Raw genomic sequence first — 18,272 nt, 5'->3', positions numbered from 1 at the left:
CAACGATGTGCTTATGGTTCTACAGTTACCTGCTCAAAACACAATGGATTTTAACAAGAGGCCTTGTTCACTGAACAGCTTGACCTGAAACCACCCTATCGCGTGACTGAGATTTGAGCTGTTTGAATTACTTTAATTATATAGCTTTTAGATTCCATCTTCAGCCTGCTGTTCAACATGACAGGCAGGCCACACAGCAGCAAGCTCTGGCCAGGTTGGACAACTGGCCCCCATCTAACCTGACTCTGCTGGGAAGATTTTGTACTATTGCCTACAGAACTGAGTCAATCTCTGCATGCCTACTTCATCTTAGGACATCAACACCACCAGAAAAGCAAATCTTACACCACTGGTTGTCAGCCAGCCGAACTCTGCAAAAGAATTCCTCATTGGATTTTGATTCTGGACTCACGTGAAACCATAATTCTCATTTTTATCATGGTGTCGGCCTTGAACTATATTTCCCTCATCCCTCTTATATTGCAGGAATGCAAAAATGGGCGTGTGTGTGTTTCTGTGTGTATAAAATAAACCAACCCTCTTATTTTACCTTATCTTGGGTTTGCTGTGGGGTTATTAATAGAGGATTTGATCACTCTAAACCGAAGGGTTGGGAACATATGCCACCTCTTATAAAAGGTAGAATTCAAAAATCAAAAACACCTTTCTGTTTACGGACAGGTAATGAATGGAGAAATCAATGCTGTTCTAAATTAAACACCCTCCTGTCCATAGCACTGTCTTATAATTATATCAGTAATATAACCTGACCATAAACTATTAGCTCTGAAAGATAGGAATATGCTGGTTTCAGCAAATCAGAGTTCAAAATAAATGAATGGCTTCTTAAAAAAAAGGATTTAGTCTTTAAAAATCACCAATAAAAATTATAACGTTAGGAATACTTCATTTGGCAACACCAAAATCATTAACCTTGAATATTCATGTGGAATATCATATACTGCAGACAATTTTACAAAAATATGTTATAATTCATCTTCAGGTGTCTGGCCTCTCTGAAGAAGAATTCACCTTGACTTCATGTCTGAGGCAATGCAAGCAATGAGGGAGGCGGAGAGCCAAGGTTAAATGACAAAACATCACACTTCTGCACCTAGCCCCGGAAATGTAATTAAAGTGGAGCTCCCAATCAGTAGGCCTCCCAACCACCTTATGCTGGATTTATAATGTTTTTTTTTAAATCACATATTATTGGGTTGGTATTTTACTGATGAATGCAACAGCTTTCCTGGAACATTCCTTTAACAACTGCATCAACACAAAGAATGCTGATTGAGACAAACTCTCAGTAAATGTGGCAAAGACAGAAATTTTACTAGATTCCTCATTGTAGAATACCTTTTCACTGCAGCAGTGTCCCACTGACTCCTCTGAGTATGGAATAAAAGTATGTCCTTTGCTGCAAAAATGCTCGCTATATCTAACCACATGCAGTGACTATTTAAAAAGTCTATTTAATGCAACACAGGTTGCTTTCAAAAGAATCTTTAGGCCACAAATCCAAAAAAAATGCAAACCGCACTAAACCATGGATTATCTACTGAAATGTAAACATTAACCAGTACACTAAAAGAATTTCACACATGACCCATAGTGGAAAAGTTTTCCAATGCCTCACATACAATATTCACTTCTATTCTTTTAAATGCTGAGGTAACAACACTCATTGTTGTCCTAAATAACCTTCCTAAATTGGCAACCACTAAGTTGCTCGAGATGCTGCAATATTTTGGCTCGAGTTACATAAAAAACATCTGGTTCCTTTCCATGTATTTTACTTAGAAATCTGTGAGGGCCTCTGTTCCCTGCAGGAATTATAAGCCAGCAAGCTCACTCTTTACTGCCTGTCAAGCTGACCCTAGCACTTGTAAATCAAGCTCTGGCTCTACAGCACCAGACTTACATTCTGTCACCTTTTCTCAGCCTGCTTGGCCACTGCACTGCTGTGAGGACCACTCTTATCTTGTCATCAGATCATTGCATGTTGAGAAGAGGGATTACAGCGGCATCTGCAGAATTCCCACAATGCAGTGGCTCTTGGAACACTGACAGCTGCATCTGTCATTTCATACCATCAACTAACCTGACGTCCGTAGGCCTGACACAGCAAAATTGTCCAAAAGGAGTTCTAGCTCTCTCATGCTGCCCCCGTATGTCTCTTCCAGGAAAGCCTGCCGTTTCTTTGCCTAATAAGAAGATAATTAAAACATTACTGCAATAAATTTGCCTCTGCACTTAAGGATTGAATAGTATTCACGGATTAAAACACAACCAAAAATGTTCACATTTGAAAGCACTTATCAGGAAAATAAATTCTCTCATATGCAAGACCTTACTTTGTTACATATGTTCGTTTGGTTAGGGTAAGTATACATTTTTTTAAATCTGTACAGTGTAACCATTAAAATATTTAATAATTTATCACAATGCAGCCCAGAAATAGTTCTGTACATTAATCTTTAGTTACAGCATGTGGAACAGTGTGGACATTTAACTTCAACATCAAGTAGCCGCATCAGCGGCTGAAAATACCTGGAGAAATATTTGCTTCCACTGGAAATGAAATAATTAAATCTATTGTTCTGGTATAATATTTCAAAAGCACCACTTTACTTAAAACGTTATGTACTTTTTTGGTGAGATTTAAGTTACAGAGGCCATTACGATGGCCGTGTGTCAAAATATCTATGGGCATAGCAATCTTGTACTATTCTGCTTGCCTTTTTTATTAAAAAGCACCCTTCATTGTTAAGAGGTGGAGATTCCAGTATCCCATAACAAATCAACCACATTAAAATAAAATCATCCTAAATGTGAAATATATTTACTTGTTAAATGGTGAAAAATTGAACCTATAAAGACTCAAGACAGCTTTTCACAGCTGGGAGCACAGGTGAGCAAACTGCACAGTTCTGTGACTCATTTCCAATAGGAGATACAGTTTTACTGGGCAGGTGACCTTTGCAAATATTCTCCTCCCATAGCAAGTAATCCGGTTTGCTGCTCAAAGAGTCAGGGGGTGCAGACTTGAATGGATATGGCAGAAAACTGCTTTAGCCATTCACCACCAGATCTGCTTGGGCCACAAAGTACTAACAGATCCTGCGTTCATTTAATGGTTTCAGTCTTCCCAATAGTTAATTCCGGGCTTCATCTCCTTCCTGCCAAGCCAACCAAATCTCAAGTATTTATTCACTTACATTTTCATTATATGTTATGAAGGTGTATTACATAAAATATTAATTTATGACTCAACTGGACATAGCTAGGCACTGAACTTTTTTTTTAAGAACACTTTTCCTGAGCAAAGAACTTACCGCAGCTATGTTGTGTTTGCAAAGGGCACAAGCTGCTTTTATGGAGAGGCAGAGTGTACGGAGCTCACAGAGAGAAGTCATGTGATCCAGCTCGAGTGTAAAAAAAGATATAGGGCAGAATTTTCTGCCTGTCGGGCGGGCAGGTCGGACCCAATCTCCGGTGGGCGGGAAGCCGATCCCCGCCAGAGAAGTGGGCCACACTGCCATTTTACGTGGGTAGGCCAATTAAGGCCCATCCAGCATGACTCGTTATGCGCTTCCTGTGCAGGCGGGGGGATTCCCCAAAAGCAAGACCGCGCTCTTTCGCACACACGCACAAAAGAGCGCACATCTCCCTGAAGCTAAGTGCTGCCTCAGGAAGATCACTTCCACTTTGAAAAAGATTAAAAATATTAAAAAAAAATTCTTAACATGTCCCCCTCATCACACGAGATGGGGCATGTTCATAATTTACACTATAACTTTATGAAACTTTCTAAAACCCTGAATGAAACCTCATCTCACCGGTGGATGAGGTTTCATGTTTTTTCTATTGCCCACTGGGGCCGACCCACCAACATTAAGTTTGGACGGGCAGGTCCTTTAATTGTTTAAATGATCCTGTCAATGGCCTCAATTGGCCATTGACAGGTTGGCGGGCCTGCAGCTGAGTTTGCTGCGCCCCCACCTTGCTGAAAATTTAAATGGGGCAGGATGAGGTTGGGGTTCTGCCCGACATCACCCCACGTCATTTTACCCGTCGGCAAGCAGGCCCTGTCCTCTGCTCACCAATGGCAAAATTCTGCCCAAAGTAGTGGATTTTTGAACAGAGACTGCCACAGTGGCAATAGCCCCATCCTTCTTTCTTCTGAAGCCTCTCTGAAAGCTGAGCAGTTTGTGATTTGAAAAACCCACCAGAAGACTTCATTGCTACAAGCCAAGAGTTCTTAAAAGAGAATTCCGAATCAGCACCACTGTCTTCAGTGAGAAAGCCCAGGCACCAGCACTACTGTAGAGCAGCACCCTTCAGCTGTGAACAAGCAACTGGACAATCTGCGAATAGTTTTTTTCCTGACTTTGTTACTTAGCCAAGTTTTTAATATCTCATATCCTGCAGTACTTTATTTTTGCATGCTTGGGGGAGTTGCATGTGTGTTGATTTTGCATTAGTGGGTAGTTGAACATATTTGTAGACTTTAAACCTTTTGTTAATGAGTTCTGCATCTTTACCCAAGTGGGTTTCAGCAATAAAACAAACTCTTTACTTGTTAAAGTATGGAATCTGGCTGGCTTATTTATTGCACTGAGCTATACACAGTTAAACATATTAAATTGGCAATATGACCTCCTTTTTAAATTCAAACTCTTATAAATTCATCAAGACTACTTCAATCGCACCTTCCAAACCCATGACCACTATCATCTAGAAGGACAAGGGCAACAGACACATGGGAACACCACCACCTGCAAGTTCCCCTCCAAGTCTCTCACCATCCTGACTTGGAAATATATCACAGTTCCTTCACTGTCACTAGGTCAAAACCCTGGAACTCCCTTCCTAACAGCATTGTGGGTATACCTGCACCACATGGACTGCAGCGGTTCAAGAAAGCAGCTCACCACCACCTTCTCAAGGGCAACTAGGGATGGATAAAAAACGCTGGCCCAGCCAGTGACACCCTCATCCCGTGACTGAATAGAAAAAAATAAACTCAGGAGTGGGACAAGAGGTGTCAGTTCACCCATATTCACCTGGTTGTTACAATATATAGCCATCCCTTTCCCTTTTTCTGATTATAATGTATTGATCTCTTATGGTTCAGTTAAGGAAGACACACATATAAAATGTAAACTTGTCCATTTTCGTCACAGCAGCCAAGTGAACTGCGGAGAGTTTCTAACAATTTCGGTTTTTGTTCCATAAAAGTTTTAAATGTAATTTCTGCAGTAATGTAAATGATAACTCGTACTCTTTACCAGGATTGAAAAAAAGAACCAATGCTAGCTGAAAGATGTGCGCGCAGGTTGTTAAGCTTCAAAAGCAAAACTCCCAAATTTGGCACTAGGGTGCTGTTTAAAAGCAAATTCGAACCAAAAGGGGTTCACTCAAGACTAGTCGAACTTCATTTACTATCTTCATCAGCAGAAACAGACATATACAAACTCAAGTGTCCACAGGTAAATACTACAGTGCACCATCCACTTTTATTTTTCCAGCACTTATAATAAAGGCAGTCATTGTAACCTTGCAAGTAAACAGACCTACTGTGCCAAAACTGTGGATACTGTTCAGCTCCATATTCTGCAAAATTCATTCTTACTTTTGTTAGTTCATCCTGAAGATTTTCACAGTCTTCCTCATGTCCTTGCAGGCGTTTTGAAAGGTCAGCAATTATATTATTCTTTTCTCCAATTTCTGCTTTCAGCTGTGTTTTTGTTACTGCACATTCCTTTTGTAATCTTAAGGAGAAAATGGCAGGTTAAATTAACATTCGTAAATTTAAAGCCAACTTATAAAAATTCCACTTCCATAATTTAACAAGTTACCGAATTTGCTTAATTGTTAGCTTGTGTAATTTAGCAATGTATCGCTTATTTCTGACACCATCCTCAAAACATAATTCAAAAGAAACAGAGCAATCTGCACATTATAGGGTATAATTATTTATATAAACTCTTACCGCTGTAACTGATTAGTCGTTTCTATAGCTTTTGATTTCTCCCTTTCATATGAGAGTTCTACATCTCTGAACTGCTGCTTGACCAAGTCCAAATTTAATGCTGCATCTGCATGGCTTGACTTTTTCACTTGCAACATATTTTCAAGGTCACGGATGCGCAACTATAACAGGAAAAAGATTACAAACGGTTCAAAAATTAGGCCAACCGTAATGGATGCTACTAACAGTAATAAATCATTTGATCAAGTCTCAGAAATTCTAGTTTTTGATGTGCACACCATCCACAAGCATAATTCCAAGAAAATTAGCATTCTGCATATTAGGCATATAATCATTTATATAGACTCTTACCTCAAAAACTGAAAATAAAATTAACTTCTGGTGACTTTATAACAGGTGAATATTTCCTGCATGTGTAAATGAGACACAGGGGATGAAAATGATCTATGCCAAAATAGGCTTATAGCGAATTGGCAGCCAGTTTCCACAGAAGCTCACAGACCAATAGTTCAAAAGTCTAACTTGGTTTGAAATTAAAAATCCTGGCAATAATATTTTCCAAATAAATGGAAAATCAAAACTGGCAAGGTAAAAATTGGCTGTCAATTCACAAGCCCATTCCACGCTACTAGTGGAGGCCGCCTTCAACCCCATTGTATTTCTTAAATTTGTGAAATACGCTACCTTTCAAAAAAAATTGTCGGAAAATAAATTATTATATATTAAATACAAATTAGCTTTTATAGTATCAAAAGGTTCTAAGATTTGGCTGGCTTTATTGTTTTACAACCTAAAATTATTTCTACCAAACATTTCAATAGGCACAAGTGATCCATTAACAGCTGCTTACTGTCACTCATGCTAACTATGCAGATTATACTTTTGGAAGAAATATTTTTGAGATGTTTGGGATAGCTTTTCAATTTTGCCTCTAGTAAATGTGTGAACTAACGCTAGGCATCACACTGATTAAATTCAAGGTGGAGATCTTTCTACTTAATGTGCCACAATATCCGTAATATAGATTAAGAGTCATTTTGGAGTGCATTATAAGTCCTAAAAATAAGGGTCAAATGACATGATCCACAAGACTGGCAATTAAGCAATGGATAAAGGTGATTTGAACTCTGTCACACCTGTGAAATTAGCATCCAAAGTGCACGTCAACATTCCATAATGCACAGCAGTGTTGTCCAATGGAAACTGACTACCCACAGGGATAGCTATGGTGACACATGCATAGGTTTTAGCAGGAAACGCATGACACAATATTTCACAGAGATACGTGTACTTAACATTTACCACACAGGGTCTAATGTTACAACCAAGTGTTCAGAGTCAACAGACAGCACAGGACTCTAATGTATTCTCCACCAGCAAGGAAAATCTGTCAAAATCTGAAGGGTCACCATAATAGATCCTGGTAGAGGCTGAAATCTGTATATTTGTTTTGTGAACATTCCAACATAGTTTCTGCAGGAGAGGAGGGATGAGATTAAAAGCAATTTCATTAAAACTAATGTTCAGAGGTTTACACTGTGGCACTGTGACCCTTAGGAGGGTATTTAGCCAAATACTTTATGCTCCAAAACTAAATGATGGACTGTAGCGTACTTAGATCTATGTTTTTCCAAATATTTTTGAGACAAAATGTGGCCTGTATATGAAGTTTCTACATTATTAACTTTCACTTTCAAACATCTGTACTAAATACTCAAAAATAGTTTCTGTGCAAGTATTTCAACAGAAATATTTTATGAATCAAAACTTTATATTGCTTTGATGAAACGAGAAGAATTTTAATAATATATAAAGGTTTGCACCTGCTGCATAAACAATTTGCTATTTTCTCCTTAAAAAAATGAATGAAGGATAATTTAGCTTTACCTGAATAATTTCAGAGTTAAATTTTGATTCCAGATGTGCAGCTCTTTCTGCCTCAATGTTTTCTTCCAATGTCTTCACCCTTTGTTGTGCTACCTTAAAAACCAAGCAATTGTCAGATTTATTAATTCAGGGGTTGCAAGCTATTGATATTCATAAATAATTCTACTTTTTTCCCCCTCTTCTTCCCAGTGTTATGCTCCGTGGGGAAACTGCAAACCAAAGAAACCATATTGACTGAATGACCCCCAAATGAAAGAAATTACCAAAAAGATTCCACTTTTTGCAGCTTTTACTTTAACACAAATCATACCCAATGCAAATTAAACATAAATTAACAGAAAAATGATGCTTCAAATAAAAGGCAAGTTCCACTTCAAATAGTTGGTACAATGAAGACACATTTTACACAACTATAAGCACCCACATCACTCCTTGCAGATGCGTGGCACCACATGGAGTTACAAAGTTCCCTAACTCAGTCTCTGGTATGCAGGATCTCTCAATTTCCCACTCCATCAATTTAGCCCTCACACAGTCGTACTGTATCCAAGGTCCCCGGAGAAAGTAGTCACCCGAACTGCACAAACCTGAAGAACCTCCTTAGCTAGATTTAGTTGTTGGCACAGATTCCCCAGAGACTCCCTTACCCTACCTCTTTAATAAACCCTATTAAACGGTCTGGTCAGCAGTGACAAAACTGAAACAGCAGCAGTAACATTGTCCAATTCACAATCCCTGCTACACAGAAACACACACCTACTGTTAAATATACCTTCTCTGTTCTTCCCTCTGCTGCAGCTCCTCTGTGTGTCTGGTCACACCGTTTTTATATCTCAACTTTGTTCCTGTTGGTACCATTTCCAGGTCAATCAGGTCACATGGACCAATATTTATTATCCAAGAAAGTTACAAATGATCCCAACTCTTACTAGTCCTTTTCAAACATTTGTAAAAACAATCACAGATTCCACAGACATTAAGGAAATTACAAATTTCCATAATTGTACTGCTGCCAGGTCAAAGGTCATTACACCAGTAACTAACATTGGATTCCACCGTGTTTGCCTTCGATCAGTCCAGCTACTGATGTATTAGACATAATGGCCTGAAACACAGAGAGATTGTTTTTCCCATCACTTTAACTTCAGTAACACACTAACAGGACCCCTAGGGAAATGATGCAAACAAATGTTTTTAGCCTTTTTCACCACTTCTCTGGAGGTACTGCCAATCTCCTGCCAGAGTTAAGGTGGAAGACCGGGAGAGCCCCCACAGAGTTTCAATACCACTATATTTAATTCACTGCGTCTGTAATATTGCCATACAATTTTATTCAAGGAAGCCTAGCTGTGTATGCAACAAAACAAGAATTACAGCAATAATTAACATTTGAATCAGAAAAAAAGGGAGAAAAAGGTGCATGCAAATCTCAGCACACATTTATTTTTGATGAATCATGATTTTATGGATTGCTCTATCACATTCGTTACAGCATTTGTGCCAAACATATGAATTACATCCTATAACAGAATGCATGCATAGCAGGGAGGAGAAGTATCATAGCATTGTGAAAGCGCATTCACCATATGGACTGCAATGGTTCAATGAGGGAGCCTAACACCATCTTCAAGGGCAACCAGAATGGGCAGTAAAAGTTAGCTTTTTCAGTGATGCCAATACCCATAGATTGAAACTTAAAAAGTTTTTTCTTAAATTAAATTAATTTTCAATTTCACATCGCTTTGTGGGAGCTTGCTGTGCGCAAACTGACAGCTGCTTTTTCTACATTCGAGCAGATAGTACATTACAGTGAATGAAGTACATTTTGAAAAGTGCATTGAGATATACGATAGTTGTGATTCCAATGCAGCCAGGTGTATTTCTCCACAATTTGGCAAAGCGTTTCCAAATAATCAGGAAGTTAGTCCTGAGGCACACATAAAAGCCTGATAGCAGATTCCCTCTCGAAGACTGGAGTACATTAAAATAAACAGACACTCAAATAGTACAGAGTGAATTCTCTATTATTAGACATGTTATCACCATCTGTCTCTTCCTGTAATTCATATAGGTGTTAAAGATTCCATGTCACTGTTCAAAACAGAAAATGCTGGTAATACTTAGTAGATCAGACAGCATCTGTGGAGGAACAAACAGAGCTAATGTTTCAAGTTGATGACCTTTCATCAAAACTGGGAAAAGTTAAGAGATATAATAGGTTTTAAGCAAGTACAAAGGGAGATTTAAAAAAACTGAAACACTTTGATTGGCTAGAGAGATGAAATGCAGCCAGGAGAAAGGAAACAGAAACCAATGAAGGTGAAAGATGTAGAAGAGACAAATGGAAATCCGATCAGGCAGGAGAGCAGAACTTCTCTCAGGAATGGCCATCTTGTGGAAGTTCCACTCTCCTCTCCAAAGGGATTTCTGTTTGTTTCTTTTACCTTGCCCACTTTCATTGTTTTTCATTCTTCTCCTCATTTAATCACTCTTGCATTGCAGCCTATCACAGTCCTTCCAGTTTGTTCATGCCTGCTTCCTACTTTCCTGACATTTGTACTTCAACCAGTTACACATTTTCCAGTTCTCAAGGCTCACAGACCTGAAACATTGTTTCTCTCTCCACTGATGCTGCCTAACTTGCTGAGTATAGTATTTCCTGTACTGTGTGCCTTTACTCCAGCTTTCCAGAATCTGCAGTATTTTGCCTTGGTTTTTTTGGGGTATGCTGATTAATCTTGCTCCCTCAACGACCTTATCAAAACAGATTGACTGGCTGTTCATTCATTTGTTGTTTGTGGGTTGTTGGCTGCGGCATTTGCCTTTAAGGGAAAGTCAGTCAGTCCATTTAAAATAATTGAGAAATATGAAGTACTGTTTGAGTACAAGACTTGCTCTTTTCAAATTGCTGTGATTGAGATTTATCTATAGTTTTTATTTGTCATGAGCTTTTAGCAAGTCAGTACAAATACAATTCTGCTTCCATGCAGGAAAATGAGAAGATAGGAAAAGAGTTTTGCACAGCTGTGGCAGGCTGGATTCACAGGAAGTGGGAGGGCATTCAACTTTGGCTCCAACAAAGTGGAATATTTCCTTAATGGAGACTAGAAGCTGTGAAGGAGCAAAGGGATTTAGGTGTTGATGTACACACATCAGTAAAAGTTAGTGCACAGGTACAAAAGAATATTGAAAAGGCTAATGGAACGATGGCATTCATCTCAGAGGGGTTTGGAATTTAATAAGACCACCTTAGCAATGTTGATGGGAGTAGAAGTTACAAAAGGACATAGATTAGTAACTGGGCAAAACTGTGGCAGGTGGAGTGCAATATGGGGTAATCTGAGATAATCCACTTTGGATCCAAGATAGACTAATCAGAATATTTTCTTAAGTCTGGGAGACAAAAAGCTATGGAGGAGCAAAGGAATTTGGTGCTCACATACACAAATCACTAAAAGCTAACGCACAGGTGCAAAAAGGTTTATACAACATTTCCTCTATCTCAATGAAGCTGGAATACAAAGGGGTGGAAGTTATCCTTCAGTTGTACAGAGCTTTAGCCAGGTCCCATCTGAAGTACCGCATTCAGTTTTGGTGCCAACCTCAGGAAAGAGGCATCAGCTTTGAGGAACGTAGCCAGCAGTTCAGTAGGTTGAGTAATGATCTACCGGAGGTATTTCAAAGGATTAATATGTAGAAACAGAGAAATTATTTCCTCTACAGGGGAATCTAGATCAAGAGTGCATAATCTTGAAATTAGAATGAGGCAGTTCAGGAGTGAAATCAGGAAGCAGTAGACAACCACAAGTAGTGCTGTGAAAGCTATGGAAATTGTTCACAGGATGGGGGAGGAAACACAACCATCATTGCCTCCTTGGAGAAATGCAGTCTTCATATGCAGTACCTCAGAGAACTGCAGATATATAAACTCTAAGGTGGTAAGGCTTACCACGAGTTCTCCTGTTGCTCAGGATACCCCTTCCTACTGCTGCAGCTCCTCCCCCTCCTCCAGCCAGAATAGAATTCTTAGTAAGTTGCACATGATGGCAAGAGAGGTTTTCTATGGTCAACAGTGTAAACACAGTACTAGCAGCTGCAGAAGGATCTCAGTACAAACCACAAAGCTTTCACAACCTAAAACTTTGCAAAAGCCGGCCAGTGGTTTACCCGAGAGAAGCTGAGAATTCCTTCAGGTATTGCTGAAAAATGGCATCCTCTAGACTTGTTCCACCCATGGTTTGTGGGCAGGTTGCAAAATGTTGACAGCAAAATAAATGGAAACCAAAATGACAGAGAGACCCTAAAATCAGTACAGGACTCCAATATACAAATGTTTATTAGGTAGGAACTCTGACTGCCTATCTAAAAACCCTCTTGAAAAATCACACAAAAACCTCTGATGTAATTTGTTTAGACTTTATCATTCAATTTCATGCAGCCCTGTCCACAGCAAAAATAAAACTGGATGGTAGGCAAATAAAAACCACCCCCTTTATGTTATTCTTCAAATCCACTTTCTCTTTTTCTATTACCTAGAACAGATTTCACACATGATTCAACTGAGGCAAAGCACTAAAGATGTGCTGGCATGGCTGTCAGAAACAGAATATGTTTTTCATTTGACACCAAGATTGCTGCCAAACATAAAATTACTTTGGCGAGAAAACGTACGAAAAAAACTCTTCAAAGTTTAAGTCAAAAACTTTTAAGCAGGTTTTGTTGCTGGATGTTACACTTTACTCAGAGTGTATGTTTAACATCACTGTTAACAATGCAGGGGTGTGGGAGGGAACTTGGCTCTGCTGCACAATCACAGAATATCAGAATTGGTACAGCACAGGAGGCAGCCATACAGCCCATCATATCTGCCCCGGCTCTCCAAATGAGCAACTCACCTAGAGGCAAACCCCTGCCTTCTGTTCATAGCCCTGCCATTCTTCCTTTTCAGGTAACTGTTATTTCTCTTTGAAAGCCACAACTGATCCTGCCTCCACCACACTCTCAAGCAGTGCATTCCAGATCATAGTCACTCACTGCATGTAAAAGTTTCTCATATCGCCAATGCTTCTTTGGTTAATTATCTTAAATCTGTGCCCTCATTCTTTCCACTAAAAAGAACACGTTTTTCCCTCACCTATTCTGTCCAGGCCCATCATGATTTTAAATACCTCAATAGTGCCAGGTAAGTAAACCATTTTGTTCCATCCTAAGCCCCTTTTAAATGGACAGACATAACTGTGATTTCTCTCATATGAATAGGTAACTTCAATAAGTAATGTATCTTAAAGATAATTAACAATTTGGCTTCATCAATCAGTTGCTTTTTAAAACACAAGTTTGAACGTTAAGAGCAAAGGCCTGAGGTAGCCACTTACTTCCAGCTCCTTTTTCAGTCGCTCCTCTCGGTCACTACTATACTCAAGTTCATTTGCCTGTCGTGTCAGTGTCTCCCTGAGATTGTTGCGCTCAACTTCTAGCTCCTTTAATCGTTTTTGCAGCTCAACAAATGTTTGTTCCTGGCCCTTTATGAAAAATAAGATTAACAAGAATCAGCAATTTAATTGGAGATTTCCACTAACTGAATAGCGATTTTCTTCAAAGCTTATATCACAACTTGAGGTAAAACAGGCACATATTATAACTGGATTTTAGGCTTCTATGTGAATGTATTTAGCATGATCGCTCAATTATTAGCATTAAATAGGTTTGTGATGAGTGCAATGCAGCACTCAATTTTGAAAAACATGCCCCTAGATCTAATATAAAAAAGCCCCATAAATCCCAGTGTTTATATTTTGACCGTGTATATAAATGGCAGCCAAAAATGTACAGACAGAAATGAAAACCTCAGAAATTGAGCATTGAAGTTGGGACGTAGAATTGAGAAACGTCAGCTTACATATTATTATGAGACATTTTCTATGCAGTTTAAACTGGAGTCTTCATACACTTAAAACTTCATCATCCAGGCTCTTGCTCTTTTGGATCTCTCTCTGATACCTCGTCTAGGGAATGATGTGTATGGTTCAAACATTCTATCAAGACTGCTCTATAAATCAACCACAGGGTATGTGAACGCATTGCTCACCCTCATCTTACCTCCACTAAAGCAATTGACTTTTGCTTGGTGCCTCTAACACAACAGCAGAGATCAGAATTTATTACCATGTGGGAATTACAGAGGCGCGCACAACCATTTCGTGTAACTTTTTACATTTCTGCCTATTGAACAAATCTTGTATATTAATGACACTGAGAATTATCAAAAAGACAAGAATCAGCAGGGTACACGAAACAGCATCAGCAATTGCATTGTCTTTTTTTTTAAACAAAGTCATTGTGTGTATGAAAGGGGAATTTAAAAAGTTTTAAATAATAAGTACAGTAAAATATATTGTAACATATGTTATAGAGGTGACTTACATGCAGCCTGGGTGATTCCACATATTTGTACAAGTGCTATCAGACTGGTCTGGATCCCAATAAACAGGTGTCTGAGATAGTAACACGTAGTGGCAACAGGTTTCTTATAATAAATGCTGGTATTAGCTTTTCCAGGATTAGGCAATTCACTATACAAAATACCGCTGGAACCAACTATACAGAAATATCATATGTTTCAAGAGGTCCTTCCAACAATGCACCTTCATTTTGAGACAAGCACTACAAAATTTTTGCTTAGCATCTGAGCTACAATCATTTGACTCGTACTCAACATTTTATACTCATGCCATAATGCTTTGCAGCAGTCTGTATTAGATGATTTTATTCCAATTGCAAAACCACTATAGCTCCTTTTGATGCAGCCTGTTTATGCAGAATTGTGAAAAGTACAGGGTAAAGGACACTATCCGTAAGAAAGCCATTAGTGGCTTGGCAACAGCTGATATAATAGCCATCTATAACTATCCTTGATTTCCTGTCATTAAAGTAATTTTCAATATAATTCACTGCACCTCCCTTTTTCCCCATCTTCACTAGTATTCCTAATTCAATAAAAGGTACGAGATGAAGTGGCCACTGAAATAGATGCTGTTTTATCCATGTAACTCAGTTAACATGGAATTCCACAAAATAGCTACACCATGCTCTATTCCAAATGCATACTATTGCTTATTGATCACATATGCTCAGTAAAGGATACAAGTCTCAGCAGTCCGCTGCCTACTATTTCAGTTAATACTCTGAGTTTCTTTTTATTCTGGATTTGTTATCTCCAGATCTGCTCCCAGGCCAGTCCAAAGACTAGATTCCTGCTGCAATCAATGGGATCATTTTGTATACATGATCAGCAATATCGCTAAAGCAGCATCATGTCAGGAAGACTGTAGATAGGGAAGATGGGGTGCTTCACTTTGCTATTTATATTTAATGATATTAAAAGGTCAACAAATATTTTTATAGCTTTTTCAAATGAGCAATGGAAAAGCATCTTTAGCCAAAAGTACTTCCCTGGACTTTGCTTTAACTTTAAGCAATCGTTAACAATGTCACTTGTTCTAGTCCAGAAAGGCAGGTGGTAAAGGATAGAACTGTAGCCTATATTTACACACTTTTATGAGCTTTTATTTACGGAGATACACAATACAAATATGCACCTCATAATTCACACCACAGTTTCAGTGTGTTCCTATTTATTTTTTATGGAGCACAAGTGAATCCCCAGTTAATGACCAGCACCTGCAGTTGATTAAACACAATTTGTAAACAATTAACATTACCAAGTTCTTAAAAGAGTTCCCAGTTCCTGTTCAATTTTTAGCAGAATACTCCTGTGCAGCTATCAACAATTTGTGCGCAAAACCAAATGTAGCCACATAGAAACATAATTATGGTGTTTTACTGACACTATGTAATATTAGTTATTTTCAGTTCACATTATTTTACAATGCAAATTTACTGTCTAGTACTAGAGCTCACGTAAAAATACAATTAAATGATTACATGTGACTGGGCATCTTAAAATCTCAATGTACAGTTGACTTAAGTGCATGTCAATGGTCAATAGCTAAACAATTGACAGATTATTTTGAAGCAAAGTAATACCACATTTACAATGATTTACACAGATCTAAGCTGCTTATCTTGTCCTCTGACTTACAGATGCACCAGATATACTCTTCAAAAAGTGCAATCTATGAAATCACCTTTTATATCTGCACCAAGCCAGCTTATGTTTCACCTGTCCAAATTTCTACCATATTTCTCAACTTGTCTTCCTTCATCATTTTCCAGTATCACCTTCCATGAGTAGATAGAGAGATTAAAATTAAACTGAAGCTTAAAAGGGTCATCTGATAAAAATTATAGTCAAAATATCATGAGGAGCAAAGTGAAAATGAAAATTAGAAAGACAAAAAGGGAATGGTAAAAGGGTTTTATAAGAATATAAAAAGTATAAGAATACAAGCAAAGGGTCAGTGTTATTAAATATTTTTCATCATTTTTCACAAATGATGCTGGAAGTGAGGATGTAGGTTTACTATGAGAATATGGAATAATTCTAGAGATTGCTATAGAAAATGAATTGGTTCTGAAAAATTAGTAAAACTCGAGGTGGATAAGTCAGCAAGCTCTGCAGGCATGCACCATAAGTCGCTGAAAGAACACAGAACAGATGGAAGGAGGTCTGGGTCTGGGCAATATTTTTCAATCCTTCTTAAAATCAGATCATGAGACTGAAGTGCAGCTAATGTTACATTAGTGCTCAAAGGAGGGAGGAGGATAAACTGAGTAACTATAAAACAGTTAGTCTAATATTAGTTATGTAAAAATTCTTAGGACCCCTCTTTCAAGGTCAAATCAGTGAATATTTAAAATGCTTACGCTAGCTGATCAAGGATAGCCAACACAGATTTGTCAAAGCAAAATTGTCAAATACCTTTAAAATCTGCATATTTTACAGCCATTGCATTCCCTTTATCCATACAATCAGGTTGTCATTTCAAAAACTTAGACTTGGCCAAACACAATTTTGCTTTGACAAATCTGTGTTGGCTATCCTTGAAGTTTTTGAAATGACAACCTGATTGTATGGATAAAGGGAATGCAATGGCTGTAAAGTATGCAGATTTTAAAGGTATTTGATAAAATGTCTCAAGGAGGCTAATTAAAAGAATTCAGACCTACAGTATAAAAGGAAATGTAACAACAGGAATAGAATATTGGGTGATGGAAATGAGAAGTTATGTAAATGGATGTTCCTCTTTACAAATGAGGCATCCAGGTATCAGTGCTGGATGACTATTTTTGGTGTACTTACAGGATATATAGGATTTTGTCTTGGATGTATGGAGCACAATCTTGAAAATTGCCGACAACACAAAATGAAGGGGCTTGGCAAAAAGCATGGAGGACTATAAAAGACTTTGGGAATGTTGGCAGGCTAACAGACAGTAAAATTAGGTGAAAGAAGCAATTTAATTTAGATAATTGTGATGTAATTAATTTTGAGAAAAGCCTAAGAATCAAACAATATATTCACCGGAAAGATGCTGAAGGGCAAGAGTGGCAGAGGCCCCCAGAGGGTCAAACACACAATTCTCTGAAAGTGCAAGTGCAAATAGGTAAAGAGCCATGTTAAAGGGCAAAAAGCATTTTGGATTTTATAAATATGAACATAAGCCTACAAGTGTACAGAGTAATTCTGAGTTCGCACAACACATTGTTAACAGCATTAACTGTTGGCTAACCAATGTGCAGTTTTGGGCACCAGTTACAGAAAGGGCATTAAAGCCAGAGAAAATAGTGTACGTTCACTGTGATGTTAGTAGGGTCAGGGAATGACAGGTATGAGGAGAATCTTGAGACACAGGGCAGAAAAGGCTAAGTGCTTAGACAAAGTGTTTCCATAGAATTAATGGAAAATGGCTTTTTCATCTGGTTGAGGAGTTAGTAATAAATTCTCCCCAACAGCAAAGGGAAGACATTAAAATAAATTCTTTTTTGCAGTGGATTGTTGGGAACATGGCTAATACAATGGATAGAAAAGATGGTAGATCCAACTTAATGCAGAGAAGTGCATGATTATGTATTTTGATAGAAACTACAGTATAGAAATGTATTCTGAATAGAAACAATTATGAAGGGAGTCATTGGACACTGGTGGCTGTGGGCAAAAATTGGTTGCCATGTTTCCCACATTGGAACAGTGACTACATTTTAAAAGTAGTTCATTAGATGTAAAGTGTTTTGGGATATCTGGTAGTCATGAAAGGTGCTATAGAAATTATGTTTTTTTTACTAGTGTCAACTTAGCTCAGTGGTAGCACTCACCTCCAAATTTGAAGCTCTCAGTTTCAAGTCTCACTGCAGGACTTGAGCACTAAATCAAAGACCAACACTTCATTGCAGTCCTGAGGGAATGCAGTACTGTCACAGTACTTGA

General features: G+C 38.3%; 1 protein-coding gene across 2 annotated transcripts in view; it reads right to left on the bottom strand.

Moving 5' to 3' along the window:
• LOC121276941 (coiled-coil domain-containing protein 171-like) overlaps window positions 1-18,272 on the bottom strand; it is a 229,031-nt gene that overhangs the window by 190,522 nt on the left and 20,237 nt on the right. For both annotated transcript variants that reach the window (XM_041185646.1, XM_041185645.1), the window contains exons 6-10: window positions 13,261-13,407; window positions 7,886-7,978; window positions 5,999-6,159; window positions 5,639-5,777; window positions 2,105-2,207 (exon numbers count right to left, since the gene is read on the bottom strand). In XM_041185646.1, coding sequence (XP_041041580.1) covers window positions 2,105-2,207; window positions 5,639-5,777; window positions 5,999-6,159; window positions 7,886-7,978; window positions 13,261-13,407 — 643 coding nt within the window. The remainder of the gene's footprint in view (window positions 1-2,104; window positions 2,208-5,638; window positions 5,778-5,998; window positions 6,160-7,885; window positions 7,979-13,260; window positions 13,408-18,272) is intronic.

Source organism: Carcharodon carcharias, chromosome 4 (assembly GCF_017639515.1).
Source record: "Carcharodon carcharias isolate sCarCar2 chromosome 4, sCarCar2.pri, whole genome shotgun sequence".
In the NCBI taxonomy this organism is placed as follows: Eukaryota; Metazoa; Chordata; class Chondrichthyes; order Lamniformes; family Lamnidae; genus Carcharodon; species Carcharodon carcharias.
Note: the sequence above shows the minus strand (reverse complement) of the source record. Positions and strands in the feature narration are given on the sequence as shown.